General features: G+C 42.8%; 1 protein-coding gene across 1 annotated transcript in view; it reads left to right on the forward strand.

Annotated features, from left to right (window-relative positions):
- The window catches only part of LOC145410948 (nuclear nucleic acid-binding protein C1D-like), a 41,397-nt gene that overhangs the window by 14,328 nt on the left and 10,750 nt on the right, over positions 1–16,319 (forward strand). Inside the window, exon 2 of the mRNA XM_080281004.1 lies at positions 5,463–5,529. Within this exon, the coding sequence (XP_080137130.1) occupies positions 5,463–5,529 (67 nt within the window). The remainder of the gene's footprint in view (positions 1–5,462; positions 5,530–16,319) is intronic.

The following is a 16,319-nucleotide window of genomic DNA, read 5'->3' on the forward strand; positions in this document are numbered from 1 at the left end:
GAGGGTGGGGGTGGTCTTGGGGGTTGGGGGGTGAGGTATGGGTTGAAGATGCAGGTGGTCTTGCAGGTGGGGGGTTGGGCAGGGGGGTTTGGGGGGTGAGGTATGGGTGGAAGGTAGGGGTGGTCTTGGGGGTGGGGTGTTGGGGGTGTGGGGGATGGGGGTTGGAGGAGTAAGGAGAGGAGTAGGGGGTGGGAGGGGGTTGGGGGTAGGAGGGGGTTGGGGGTGAAGGGTGGTTTTGGGGATGGTGGGGGTTGTGGAAGGGTGGTAGAGGGCATGGGTGGTTGGGGGTGGGGGGATGGGGGTGGGGGTGGAGGGGATGAGGGGTGGTGTGTGAGTGTGATGGTAGGGGGGTGGAGGGAGTGGGGTTGGAGTGGGGGGTGACTGCATATGTGGACACCTGTCTTTAGGCTCTAGTACCGTCGGACAGCATATGCGGACACGCATCTTTTAAAGGTTTAGACGCCAGTAGTGGCCGGATATAATATGGGGTCCCCTAACCCCCCTTCTGCTTTAACCCCTTAACCGCGGGGCGTCACTTTCGTGACGCTTGGGAGCAAGGGATCATACCGCGGGGCGTCGCTTTTGTGATTCTGTGTTATTTTGAATTCACCCAGGCTTCCATGTGGGGGCTTGTATCATCTATCAGTACTGCCAATGTCCAACACTAGTCAGCACTCCTAATCTCATCTGTACTCCCATCCATTGTTGACAAATTAGCCATTTCTCCCCCTTCTTGACTCCCATCCCTACCCCCCCTCCATTACCCTCTCCTCTCGCCTGCCCGGCCGTGCTACGCTAAGTAAATCTTCCCTGGAATTTTTCACTGATTTCATCCATTGAAATAAGCCCTATGCCCTGTTCTTATACCAAATAATTTATACAAGAAAGAAATAAGGTAAGTGAGAGTGCCATACACCTGGAATTGGCTAATTATCACCTGACAACACCTCACGTGCACTCGTTCGCTAATTTTCGCTGTTTATTTCCCCTTGAAATATTCCGTATAATCTATTTTCGTAATAAATATACATATAAGGAGGGAAGGGAGAAGCCTAAGTGATATTTACATTCACCTGGAACTACCTAATTTATAATGTATTGTCTAGATTTCCTGCCAATCATTTCACTGCTATAAATTAGCTGTGTCAAGAGGCTAATGTTGGAAGTAATGAATTTCCCTAGGTAGGCCACCACCCCGGCCCACCCTTATCAGTTCACTCTCATCTTCCGAAGTGAAGGTACGTCTGTTCGCTCTTGCTAGCTTCAGGGACTTTTCACCCCCATGCAAAGGGCCCTGTGACCTTTACCCCCTACTAAACCTCGTGTGGAAAGAGGTAAAGGGCTGACAATTGATAAAAGAGTGACTACGATCTTTCTGTTGAGTAAAACAGTGCAAGTGGAATTGTAAATAATGTGTAAATAATGTGTGAACAGCAAGTGAAAGTAATAAATGTAAATATACGTGAACAGTGGAAAATAGTTTTATAAGTTACTTCAAGTGACAATGCATAACACAGTGTAAATAAAATAGAAATGTAAATAACGTAAATAAAATAGAGAACATAAATAGAAATGTAAATGAGTAGTATTATAAGAATACGAGTATATACCCTAGGAGTAATGAAAGTGAAAGTTTCACTCTAGCATGTCTGAATACTATGAGTTATGAGAGTGAAGGTGAAAGTGACATTCACTCTCAATGCTAGTATACAGGACAAGAAAGTGAATGCTACGTATTTTACTGAAAGAAATTGAATCCCTACAGTGACAATAAACTAATACTACTGAAGGAAACTTATGGATAAAGACTGTAGATATATATAAGTGTTATATAGTATTAGAAATATAAAGTGTGAGGGGTTTTATGAATAATAAATGACAGAGTACCAAGAGCGAACTAGCGGAAGTGAGATGGTCAGACGCGCTCGTAAATTTCATTGCTTTCACAGTGTTTTTTTTTTTTGGAATATGGATCCCAAACTACTTGAAAATCATAGAGTAGTGTTTATAGTGTTAATATCTGGCTGTGGTAATCATATTACGCGTTGTCGGGAAGTGTAAAGTGGAGACTTTGTTACCCAACTTCAGAGGTCTCCACAAGTCCTACGGTAACCGACGAAGGCTCAACAAACATTCCAGGAGAAAGCTGAAGGTATGTGCCATAAGCATATGTAATTTTAATATTCTAGGACTAATAACTGATTTTTGGCAAATATTTTTTGAGAGTCTGTCGGAGCCCGAACAACCCCGCGGCACACGCAAAACATTGGTAAACATGCCTGCGGTGTAGGGGTTAATTGACATCATGATAGTGCAGAGGACACATATTGTGTAGTTTTGCTTGCGTGTTTAACCTTCAGAGGGCATTTCAGGTGGGGGCTTGAAACATTCTAAACCTTTATTGTCACGAGCATTTGGGTGACTGAAGGTCAGCATAGCTGCAGTTTCTGAGGTGAGGCAGCCTTGCCATGTTGAGATCAGCCACGATAGTTACCTGACCAACAGTGGGACCCACTTTGTTGGTGCTGCTGTGGCAGTTTCTACGTGTATTGTCTCATTTGTTGAGAGGGTTGCTTGGATTGATGAGTGTATTATATTGGTGAGGTATAAGCTTCATCTCTCTTATTGCAGTGTAGCATGTGCTGACTGAGATGATTGATCTTGAGATGAAAGAAGCGTTCTGTACCAAACCTGACCATTGTGGAGCATTGCTACTGGCCCTGACAGGAAAGACATTGAGGAAAGTGTTTGTCCCCGTTGCTCTTTAACCAGAAATAGCTTTTCTTTCCTTCTGGATTTTACAAAATTCCATGGGTTGAAAATTGCTGGATGCTACCTCAAGCAACAAGATTTTCACCTCAGGACTTGGCATTCCAATAGCAGAGGGGGGGGGGATAAGGAGATTGACTTTATCCTTGTAAGTACAAGTACTGTACTTGTTGGAGAAGCTTTCAGAACTGCAGGTTTTAAGGAGTGCAGATCTCTTTGCTTTTGAACACAAGACTAGTTGTTGCTGCTTTCAGGATGCAAGTCAGATCTGAGAGAAATCCAAGATGCCACCTAAACATTTCTATCTTGAGGAATGCAGGAATGAGGAGTGTGTTTGTGAATATGCAGTGGCAGCCTCAAATCAGTTTGAGGTATTCAGAGATTTTGAGGATCCTATTAAATAATGGGATACCTGTAAGTTTATTACTCTGATAGTATTGCCCAAAGTCTGAGAGGAAGTACATCATACCAGGAACACCAACCACAGCTGAAAAGTTGTGATGCCATACTGGCTGAGGTTTGGGAGCAGCATTTGTCAGGGAAGTTTTGCTGAGAAGTGAGAGGGAGAGGTATTCTAGGGACATCACAGAGGAGGTAGAAAGTCTCTTGCATGTAGTTGACCTTTGATTTGCTTATTGAGCCCTGAAGAAGCTTCTCATCAATTACATCTCCCAGGTTAACTCAGTTGAACAGCAAAATGACAGCTCATGTCAGAGATGAGTGAATGTAGGATTTGTTGGGCTAAGTACTTTGAGCAGTTTAATATGGCAGAGTCCCTCAGTGGAGAGTTTCCAGTGAGTGCAACTGCTGGCTGCTGTCCCACCTGTTGACAATGTTGTGCCTTCTCTAATTGAAATCAGGAAGGCATTGACCGGGTTGAAAAGTGGTAGGGTGGTTGGTGTTTGTTGCATCTTTGTGGAACCGATCAAATGTCTGGGTGAGGCCATGATCCAGAGATTATATGCAGTCTTGAAAGCTGTTTGATGTACTGATATCTTTTCTTCTGCCAGGACAGGGGATTTGATCATTCATGTCTGGAAAGAGAAAAGGAGATCGATGTGACTGCAGTACTTATCATGGCATTACATTGCAGAATGTGCCATGCAAGGCTCTTCCTCATGTACTTTTGATGTGAATTCAGGGCCATTTGCTGAAGTTTCAGGGGCCTGAACAATCTTATTCACACCCAAGAAGTCTACTGCTGATCATATCCTAGCTTTTCAAGTTCTTGTGAAACACCAATGTTAGCTTCAGGAGAGACTGCTTGCAGTCTACAGTTTGTTGGACTGAAGAAGGCATTTCATTTAGTAAATCCCTGGGCAGTATGGGTACTCCTGTGACACTGTGAGGACTCCTTGGGGATTATCTACTTTGTAACAGACCACTACTCAGACACTGAAAGTGCTCTCCAGTGTAGAGGGGAACATCTGATATCTTTCCAGTAAGTTCTGAGTAAGATAGGTACGTGACTCGCCCCCTCACTTCTCAGTGTATGTATGGATTTAGTGCTGGGTCTTGCTGTGTGTTGGAGTCACTGTGGTGTATCAATGGGCAGTTTTATAGTTACCATCCTTGACTTTGCTGCAGATGCAGTATCCTAACAGAGTGCTCATAAGGCACTTTAAGGAGTGGTGAAACCACAAGGATGAAAAGTCTCCTAGGCCAAGACCATGATTTAGGCATCTGATGACTTGTTTAATGAAGCAGCACAGTCTATTCAAACTTGTACTGAGAACATAGAGGTGTTGGAGAGATTCACATATCATGGCAGTGAGGTCCATAACAATGGTAAGTCAGGTGATGACATGATATTTGTGTAGGACAAAAAGTCATATCTTCAGGATGCTGGTGCTCCCTGTTTTATATATTTTCTGGCTGTGTCACGTGGACACTGAATAATGCTTTGGAGTGGTAAAGCAATTCCTGCAGTACAAAGTACCTTCATATTTTCACTGGGTGTTGGCAGTAGGATGGAGTGTGTAATGACCAGTTATTTGTAGGAGTCTGAGGTAAGATGTATAACCTGCCTAATTGGAGAACACCAGCATCACCTATATGGTCACATGGCGTGTCTCCCTGAGGTTGACCCTGTCAAAGACAACTTGGATTCAAAGAGACCATGAGGGAAGCCACAAAACTCATGGCTGGAGAAAGTGAGTCATTTTTGTCAGGAGTTATTTGGGATGAGATGCATTGCTGCTTGGAGGCTTGGACAGAGCAACCTTGTGATTGAAGTCAGGGGGTGATAGAGGCTATGTGCTTCTGTGGCATTTGACCTGATTAAGTGAGTGAATGATACGCCAGGCTTTTGAAGGTTTGATTAATGTCATAGATTGTGTGGCCCATTTTGTGAGGCAATATGTTGAAAGCTCTCCCACTTCTGTTCTCTCCATCTCTTGATGTTATAGCTTATTTGCGACATTCATTAGTATGATTGAGGGTTAGGATAGTGATAATGACGTTGATGATTTAATACTGTTCATTCACCACGTACTAGATTAGGCTTGCTTGACAGCAGAGTTAACAGAAATTGACTGTTGAAAACAAGTGAACATGAGTTCAGGTACCGTACCATAACAAAGATATGCAATTTTTAATTGTCTTTTGACAGCGCTGTTGGTTGTGCTGGTAATGATATATTGTGTTTATTTTAGTAGTGCAGTGTTTATTATGTGACTCTCTCAATATTTCAGCTTAGTCCTCTGGAGCGGGCAAAAGTGGGAATGATGGAGATCTACACTATCAATTCATTGTTTTGGGGTATGTATCAGTGAAGTACAGTAATTGCAGTCATCCCATGTTTTTCACAGGTATTAAGGCACAGACACACCCACAAAGCACAAAAATCCATAAATACAACTCATCAAGCTGGATTCCGACAGCCATAATTTAACTATAGTCATTCTAAAATATTGAGATCGTTTGGGCATTGTCCCTCATGGGAATTCACCCACCCGCGGCGCTGCCGAATCTGCACCAACACACACCTCTCTGTCTCATGTCAGCTATTTACTGCTTTTAAATGAAATTTATTTACGGTATATATATATATATATATATATATATATATATATATATATATATATATATATATATATATATATATACAGTATATATATATATATACTGTATCTATCTATCTATCTATCCATCTATCTATATATTATATACTGTATATATATAATTCTCGAATAAGGCTATATAATGTAAGAAATGTCTATTGTTTTTAATAATAACAATGACTTTTTATAAATACCTCAACGCTTGGCAATGTTGCTTTCCAACGTTGTCACGCTTGTAGGTGGGTCAGGTGTCAATCTGCAGGTCCCTTCCTCTCTGACCGCCATCAGAGATGGCAGCTCCTACCCCTGCTACTCGTATAGACTTTTTATAAAACCATATAGACTTTTTATAGAAATAATTCTCCATAAAATGTTGATTTTGTATACAGAGAGAGAGACAGAGACAGACAGACAGTCAGGAGGCTTTTCCTCAAATTCTAATAATTCATGAAACCATATACTGTATACTTTTTATAGAAATAAATCTACATAAAATGTAGATTTTATATGCAGAGAGAGAGAGAGAGAGGTAGTGAGCTGGGAGTGAGGGTTGTCCCTTGAGCTTTGTCTCTAATCTAATAATTTGCCCAGTACAAAGTTCGGCAACGTTGCGGGTAGGGGAATTCCTGTGAGGGACAACACCTAAATGATCTCGATATTTTAGAAGGACTATACAGTATGTCTATCTATCTGTGGCCAGATGCCTTAATCCTGGAAGGGGTGGCCACAAACAAATCGCCTCCATGTCACACTGTCCCCCACCGTTTCACTGCCCTGCTCCCAGCTCATACACCCCTCTCTCGTGTACATTTCGACTCCATCCCTCCATCTCATCCTCGGCCTCCCCCTCTCTGGCCCCCCCCTCTTCACCTCACTCACATACACACTCCTCGTCAGTCTCTTGCTCTCCATCTTCTCCATAGGGCCAAACCTATTTATCTATCTATAGCCTGACGTCCTAATCCCGCAAAAGGTGGCTGCAGACAAAACGCCTCCAAGTCGCTCTATCACTCAACATTTGACTACCCTCCCCCCTCCCTCATATACCTCTCAACTCCATCCCTCCATCTCATCCTCGGTCTACCCCTCCCTCTCCCTCCCTTCACCTCACCTACATACACCCTCTTAGTCAGTCTTTCATTCTCCATTCTCTCCACATGTCCAAACCATCTCAGTGTATTTCTCCTAATCTTCTCAACCACATCCACATCCACCCCACAACGTTCCTTCACTTCTTCATTCGTCAACCTGTCCCTCCATGTCACTCCACATGCTCCTCTCAAGTACTCATTTCCACTGCTCTTACTCTTGACTTGTTCCCGTCTTGCAAGGTCCATGCCTCACTTCCATACGTCAGGGTAGGGATCACAATACTATCATGCAGTGACTTCTAACTTCCATACTCACCTCCCTATTTCTCATCACTGCTTTCAGTGAACCAACAACCTTCCTTCCCTGCTGTACCCTTTCACGCACTTCATCCCCAAAGTTCCATCCTTACTCATCACACAACCCAAGCAGTTGAATGCACTCACATTCTCCATATCCTCACCATCCAACCTCACTGTACATTCTGACTTCATTCCTCTCAAACACCATAACTTTACTTTTGTTTACATTAACTTTCAGCTTCCTCCTACACAGTGTCCCAAATTCATTCACCAAACCTTGCAACTCCCATTCATCTTCACTCAACAATACTGTATCATCAGCAAACAGCAACACTGGAATCTTCCAAATCTCACCCTCATTCATTAGAGCCACCCCCACATCCACTGCCCTACCTTGCACCTCCTGTACAACCCCATCCATGTATATATTAAACAGCCATGGAGACATCACACAAACCTGTTTCAGTCCCACATTGAGATCAAAGAACTCACTCAGCTCACCATCTGCTCGCACCGTAGCCCTAGCTCCTTTGTTCATACTCTTCACAGCACTCAACAATTTCCCCTTCACTCCATATACCCTTAATACCTTCCACATACCTTGCCTGTCTATTCTGTCATAAGCTTTCTCCAAGTCCATGAAGGCAGCAAACACTTTCTTTCCCTTCTCTAGATACTTCTCCACTAAACATCTTCGAACAAATATCTGATCTACACACCCTTTTCCATTCTTAAATCCCCCTTGTTCTTCTCCAACTAGCTCCTTTGTCATATGTCTAACCCTATCAATGAGTATTCTGCCATATATTTTACCAGTCACACTAAGAAGGCAAATACCCCTATGGTTACCACATACTTCTCTCTCCCCTTTTCCTTTGTATAAAGGAACAATTATACCTGAATCCCAGTCCTCTGGAACCCTTCCCTCTTCCCAAGCCAATCTACACAACTTCCATATCCACTCCACAACAATCTCACCCCCATACCTCAGCATTTCACCACACACTCCATCAATTCTTGGAGCCTTTCCCAACTTGATCTTCTTCATTGCTTCCACTACTTCCACCCTACTGATCTCTTCCTCCCTCCTCTCATCTCTTCTTCTCCCAGCCATTCCCCAACCACTTATACTTGCACTGCTCTCACTCTCTACATTCAACAAATCCTCAAAGTGCTCCTTCCATCTCCTCAATTTCTCTCTCTTCTCCACCAACAATCTATTATTCTTATTTTTCACTCCCCTACTATTTCCCCTTTCACACTGCCTTACTTTCTTTACCTCCTTCCAAAACAATTTCTTACTCTCCCTCCATTTCACACTCAGATTCCTCCCAAACTCTTCATCCACTTTCTTCTTACTCTCCTTCACCAGTTTCTTCACTTCCCTTCTGCTCACATTTACCTCTCTCTTCTCTTTTTCATCTTCTCCCCTACCTCTACTCGCTAACCATTCACTATATGCCTTCTTCTTTTGTTCCACAGCTCGTTTCACCTCATCATTCCACCATGCTGTCCCTTGCACGCCCTTGCATCTCTTCCTCACTCCACAAACCATCTCACACGCTGCGCCTATCTCTTCCGTGAATATCTTACATACGTCTTCCACCCCTTCCATCTGCTCTAGCTCATACCTTCCCAATCTTTCTTCCACTGTGCTCTTATACTCTGTCATTTTCTCACTGTCTTCCAAATTCTTCTCTCTTCCCACAGGAGCTGTTTCCTCCTGTCTTCCCCTTCGTCTCCTCAACCATTTTCTTTGCAGCTATACCTTGGCCATCACTAGGTGATGGTCCGAGACTCCATTCCCCCACCCTCTTCACACTCTTGCATCCAACACTTGTCTTCTCATTCACTCATCCACACACACGTAGTCTATCATTGCCTTTCATTCAACAAGTTCACCATCCATCCTCCTCATTACTCTCCATGTATACCGGTGGATCATCTTATGCTGAAAGTAGGTGTTGGCTATTGCCAACCCTTTACCAGCACAGATGTCCACCAAAGCACTACCATTCCCATCTACTTCAGCTGGCACACCCCACTGACCAACCACTCCATCCACTCGTACATTCCCAACTTTGCCATTCATGTCTCCAATCAAAAGCACTCTCTCGCTCCTCTCAGATTTGTCCATACATGCTTCTACTCTCGCCCAAAACTCATCTTTCACTCATGCCACTCGGTCCTCTGTCAGAGCATACACACATACAATCGCCCATGCCTGTATGCCTACTTTCATCCTCACCCATACAATCCTTGCACCCACTGTTCCATACTCTCTTATATTCTCCTTTCACTTCTTGCTTATCATCAGACATACTCCCTCTCTTGCCATCTCATTCTCATTAACTCCCGCACATATACCTAAACCATATTCCCATTCTCTCACCCTTTCACCTTTTCATTTAGTTTCAGTCAGTCCACATATATCCACTTTTGCATCCTCGAGCACCTGAACAATCTCTCTCTCTCTTTCACTTCAGCATTCACTCCTCTCACATTCCACGTTCCCACCCTCAGAATGTCCTTTGTCCGTTCCTTAGTCGTCAATGTATGGTCCGTCCTGGTCCGAGACGGTTTATTCGCTTGTTTAGTTAGTTCTTTTTATTGGATGAGGCACTAACCCACCACCAACCCTTTTAGTCACCTCGTATGACAAGCAGTGATACTGGGGGAGTATTCTTGAAACCTCCCTACCCCCAGGGGGGTGAATTTTTCCTAATGCTTCCTATCACATCCACATCCACATCCACACCACAATGCTCTTTCACTTCCTCATTTGTCAGTCTGTCTCTCCATGTGACTCCTCATGCTCGTCTCAAATAACTCATTTCTACTGCTCTCATTCTTGACTTGTGTCCGTCCAACAAGGTCCAAGCTTCACTTCCATATGTTAGTTGGTATCACAATACTGTCATGCAGCAACTTTTTTACATCCCTGTTTCTCATCACTGCTTTTAAAGAACCTTCAACCTTTCTTCCTTGTTGTACCCTTTCAAGCACTTCACCCTCCAAACTTCCTTCCTTACTCATCACACTCCCAAGTACTTAAATGCACTCACATTTTCCATTTCCTTCTCATCCAGGCTCACTGTACATTCAGTGACTTAATTTATCTCGAAGACCATTAACTTTACTCTTCCCTACATTCACCTTTAGATTGCATTTCTTACACTTTCTCCCAAACTCATTCACCAAACCTTGCAGCTCCCCTTCATCTTCACTTAACAACACAGTATCATCTGCAAACAACAGTACAGGGAGTTTTCAGACACTGCCCTCTGTCATTAGGGCCACCTCAACATCCACTGCCCTACCTTGCATCTTTTTTTTAACCCCATCCATATACAGTTTGAACAGCCATGGAGACGTGACACTTCCCTGTTCCACTCCAACCTCCAAATAGAGAAATTCACCCAGTTCACTGTTTACATGCACAGCAGCCTTAGCACCCTCATACATTTCACAGCATTCAGCGACTTCCTATTTACCATAAACTCCTGATTATCCGGCATAGAAGAGCCAAAGGCCTGACGTATACTGTCAAAATGCCGAGTTATGCTAAAGTCCCCTCTAGGGGCCCCTAACCCCCCAACCCTGTAACACTTATCTACTGTCTAACCCCTACAAAATGCTTTAAAACTTGAAGAGGCAGCTAATAGATGTTCCTAGAAATAAAATACTGTAATGTACTGTTAAGTGCACTTTACTTTTATGTACAGAAGCAATTTCATGTTGACGATGGGGATAATAGCGAAATCCCCCCAGCCAGAAGACCCATTTTCTTTCACCTGGCAGTACATGTACTGTATAACACACACATTGTAAACACTATACATCGTTGAAAATCAGCTAAAAAACGTTCCTAATATTGAAATACTCTATATACTATGAAGTACAGTGTAATCTTGTGTACAGAAGCACATTTCATGTTGATGGTGGTAATGATGATGATGGTGGTGGTGTAGACATTATTGGAGAACAGTGTACAATAACACCCAAAATAAACTATCAGAACATCCAAAAAACTGAAAAAAACATGAATGAAATGAAGCATACTTCACTGTACTGTACTGTGTACACCACATTGTACTTTTTTCATTCAGAATTCTAGTACATGACTCTGCCACATGGAACACAACAAAATTTTCGTCTTGCAGTAGCAAGGACAAACTTCACTTGGGAAAAAACAGTTGTCTTAATGATTTTATATATTGTGTTAATGATTCCTTTGTTGCACGATTATTTTGCATAGTACAGTAAAATAAACACATTTTTAACAACTCTTCTTGTTTAGTAACACAATTTAATTGACATCTCTTTCCAATACACTTTCATCGGTGCCTTAGCAGAATCCAACAGTCACTTGTACAGTGCTGTAATGTACACTTCAGAACACTGTAAGTTGTACTTACCAGAGGAGAGGAGAGGGGGGGGCAGCAGAATGACAGGTCAGAAAGCCAGAGCAGCACTAGAAGGCCAGCCAGGTTTTGGAGGGAAACCCATCGCAACATTACCATTTAATAATAATATTTTGGAAGAGACACAGAGTGCAGTGTAGGTTCGTTTGAATATCGGCATCATAGTGGCAGAGGAATACAATGGAAAGTAAGAGAACATCCACCTTACTGCTGCCAGCCAATGAAAACTCTGCATTAGAATTCTCCCTCCCCTGCCTTAGCCAGTCAAAACTCTTTTACAGTACTCCCAACCACTGCATCTCCTCTCCCTACCCACCACCAAACACCCCATGAGCTGTTAGGCCCACCAGTTGTCAGTCCTCCCTCCCTTCCTCCCTCAGCACTCCATCCCATACTTATTACATGCCATATACAGTATAACTTCATTCTTTTTGTGTATTTTATTTCTTAATTTTCTTTTTATGTGATTGTGGCTGGATGTTTGATGACAACAACTGTCTCATGCAGCCATTTTAGTTCAGCCATTGGCTGCGCCAAATAGTGTCATATGCCGGGTAGTGCCGAGACGGATAATTGGGAGTTTATTGTACCCCATATATTCTTAATACTTAACACATTCCTTGTCTATCCATCCTGTCGTATGCTTTCTCCAAATCCATGAACGCTGCATACAACTTCTTTCCCTTCTCCAGAAATTTTTCCACTAAAGACCTAATAATGAATATCTGATCTACACAACCTCCTAAAACCTCCCTGTTCTTCTCCAGTTGATGCCTCTGTTATTTCCCTAACTCTGTCAATAAGTATCCTACAATATACTTTTCCTGTTACACTAAGAAAACAAATGCCCCTATGATTACCACACACTTCATTTTCCCCATTTCCTTTGTACAGGGGAGTAATTATATCTGACTTCCAGTTCTCTGGGACATTATCTTCCTCCCAGGCCAATCTGCACATCTCCCACATCCATTCTACTACTATCTCTCCACCATGCTTCAGCATTTCACCACACACTCCATCAATTCCTAGGGCTTTCCCAATTTTGACTTTCTTCATTGCTTCCACAACTTCCATCCTAATGATTTCCTCCTCTCATCTCACATTCCCCCTTCTCCCAGCCATTCTCCAGCCACTTATACTTGCATTACTTTCATTCTCAATATTCAGCATTTCCTTAAAGTATTCTCTCCATGTGCTCACTTTTTCTCCCTTGTCCTTTAGCAATCTACCATTTTTATCTTTCATATCCCAGCTAAAGTCTGTATCACCGTAAATCTCTTTACCTCTTTCCAAAACATTTTCTTTCATTCCCTCCATTTTACACACAAATTCTTTCCAAATTCGTCATCCACTTTCATCATACTGCTATCAGTTTTTACCCCTCTTTCTTCCTGTCCACATATAATTCTCTCTTCTGTCTCTCAACTTCCTCCATGCCCCTGTTTCTCATCTACGCACTATTTGCTTTCTTCCATTGTGCCATAGTCTGTCTCATCTCTTCATTCCACCATGCTGTTCCTTGCACCCTCTTTCATCTTCTCTGCACCCACACACCACCTTACATGCCACACGGATTTCTTCTGTGAATATCTTGCACACATCTTCCACATCCCCCATCTGCTCCAGATCATATTTACCCAATTGCTCCTCCACTTCTCTCTTATATTCTGCCTTTTTTTCATCTTCTTGCAACCTTTTTACCCTCCTTGTGTGAACTACGGTACTTCCTCCTGTCCTTTACTTCTTCTGTTCCTCCATTTAATTTGAACCCTTGAATTTCACCACCACCAAGTGGCGGTCAGAAAGTCCACTCCCCGAACCACTATATGTTCTTGCATCCATTACACACCATCTCATTCTGTCATCCACACACACATAATCAATCATTGCCTTTCATTCGTTCAGTTCACCACCCACCGTTCTCATCACTCACCACTAATACCTGTGGATCATTTTGTGTCAAAAGAGGGTATTGGTTATCACCATCCCCCTTCTAGCACAAATGACCACTAGAGTACTGCCATTCTCATCCACTTCTGCAGGCACTCCCCACTCACCAACTATTCCATGCACCTTCACATTCCCTACTTTTCCATTCATATCTCCAGTCAAAAACACTCTCTCATGCCTTTTCCATGAATGCGTCCACATTTTTCCAGAAGTCTTCTTTCACTCTTCTTGCACAGTCTTGCACTGGCGCATACACACACACAATTTCCCACATTTGTAGTCCAGCTTTCAGTCTTACCTACATAATCATTGAGCCAACTGATCCATACTCTTTTATACTCTCCATCCATCTCTTGCACGCAACAATACACACACCTTCTTTTGCCCTCTCATTCTCACCCACTTCCATGCATATGCCCCACCCTTATTCCCATTCTCTCACACTCTCACCTCTCTATTTAGTCTCAGTTATTTCACATACTTCCACTTTTGCACCCTCAAGCACCTGGACAATCTCTCTCTTTCACTTCATCATTCACACTCCTTACATTCCGTGTCGCAATCCATACTATGTCCTTTGTTCGGTCCTTAGTCATCACCTGGTCTTCAGTCCTGGTCCGAGGCTTCTTGTTTGTATTTTTGGTTGGTTGTTTTCCGGGTAGGAGCACTAACACTCTGCCAAGCCATTTGTTGTCACGTAGGGAACACATGTTGGTTGGTTATAAGGTTACCACCCAACGTTGTCAGTGATTTTCTGGTTTACAGGAAATCATTTGGCTTGTCACTCAGTAGAGAGCTACCCTAAAACAGAGCACTGTTACATTAAGTGGGTGGATGATGGGTGTCCCCAACCTGCCTACAGTACTTGAGTGCCTAGAAACTCTGTGTAGTGGCCCTAGACATCACAGAAAATTAGAATGTACTTGTTTAATGTGTATTTTCAGATGATCTAGGGGCAGATTTTTTTATTCATCCTAAATTACACCATCAACCAATGTATTTTGTGATGGTTTAGTTTACTCATGCAATAATAATTGAAACTAGCAAAGCTGAAACCACAGAAAGTAAAGGGATGGCTATTCAGTTTTTGTTGTAGTAATTGCTTTACCTTGAACTTCTCTAGCAGTACAGTAAAACCTTATTATAGTGGACTAATTGGGGCCCAAGCCATTCTGAAAAAAGCGAAATTCCGATAAAAGTTACATCTGGACTTCCCCCTGCTAACCCGCACATATTCCGATCTGTCAGACATTAGTCCGGATCGTACCAACGGTTTTAAAACTGTTTTCACTATCATTGCAGTACTCCTCTGTATTATACATTCAGTACAATAATCAAATGGTATAGTATATACAATAATACTGTACTCTACACTGATAAATATATCTTTTATTTACCTTATTGTGGTGATTATAGCTGAAGTGGTCAGGCAGTCCGGACCGCTTCTGGCTTTATCGGACTTTTTCTGATATGCTGTACAGTATAAGAATTTAATCCAGTCAGCTCCTTAGTTCTGATAAAAGTGAATTTCAGTCTATTGAAGTCCATTATATCAAGGTTTTACTGTATATGAGTACAGTAGACTCTCAGTTGTCTGTCGTCACAATATCCGTCCTATTGCTTTGTCCAGTGCTTTTGGGTTGGTTCTATTAAAACAATATCCAGGGAAATTAGGCAGTATCCAGCTCAGAAATGGGGAGCAATCAGTGGTACTGTGCAGTTTTTGGCGGTAATGTGTTTTATTCGGCTGAGACACGGGACCCAGTCGGTGTGCAGGCAGACCCAACAACACACACCAGCCTCTAAAGTCACTGAATGACTGATACTACAACTAGTCACACCTCACATTCCCCTAGCCCAGTCACAACATAGCTTTAGGCCACTACACTCCACAAACACCCCTCTTACAGACCTTACACAGAGAGTTTTCGATGGCATGAATTCAGCTAGGCCACCACACGGAACAATCCTAATCACATTAGACATTAGCAAAGCTTTTGATGCCATCCCTTACCACAACCTCACAAACAAAATACTCAGCACAAATATGCACAATAACACAAAAAGATGGCTGGCAAACTACTTAGCAGGCAGATGTGCACACGTAACATTTGCCGGTCAGTCTTCTAACATCAGGAACTTCATAAACGGCGTCCCCCAAGGATCTGTGTTGTCCTCTACACTCTTTAACCTATACATGCACAACGTACCCACACCCCATACACCATATACATGCACGACGTACCCACACCCCACACACCACATATATACATAGCTTCCTATGCAGATGATATAACACGCACCAAAATGCAAACACAGCTGCACACATCATTCAACCTTACCTCAACACACTACACGAATGGTTTACCACAAACAGGCTCAAAATAGCCCCAGCCAAATCTACAGTGACTCTTCTCACAAACTGGACAGCAAAACAGTCACATCCCACACCTCACCATAAACAACAGTCCCCTATCACACACACACACACACACACACACACACACACACACACACACACACACACACACACACACACACACAAAATCCTTGGTGTAACATACAATACATCAGTGTCATTTAAACAACACATCACAAACATTAAAAATAAAATAACACCAAGACTCAATGCCTTGAGGTCACTTGTCCATACACCATTCGGACACAACAAGGAAACCACCAAAACACACTACAACACTTTACAGACCATACAGAACAAG

The sequence above is a fragment of the Coenobita brevimanus genome, chromosome 87, assembly GCF_032717465.1.
Source record: "Coenobita brevimanus isolate Jiangsu-jjx chromosome 87, ASM3271746v2, whole genome shotgun sequence".
Lineage (NCBI taxonomy): Eukaryota > Metazoa > Arthropoda > Malacostraca > Decapoda > Coenobitidae > Coenobita > Coenobita brevimanus.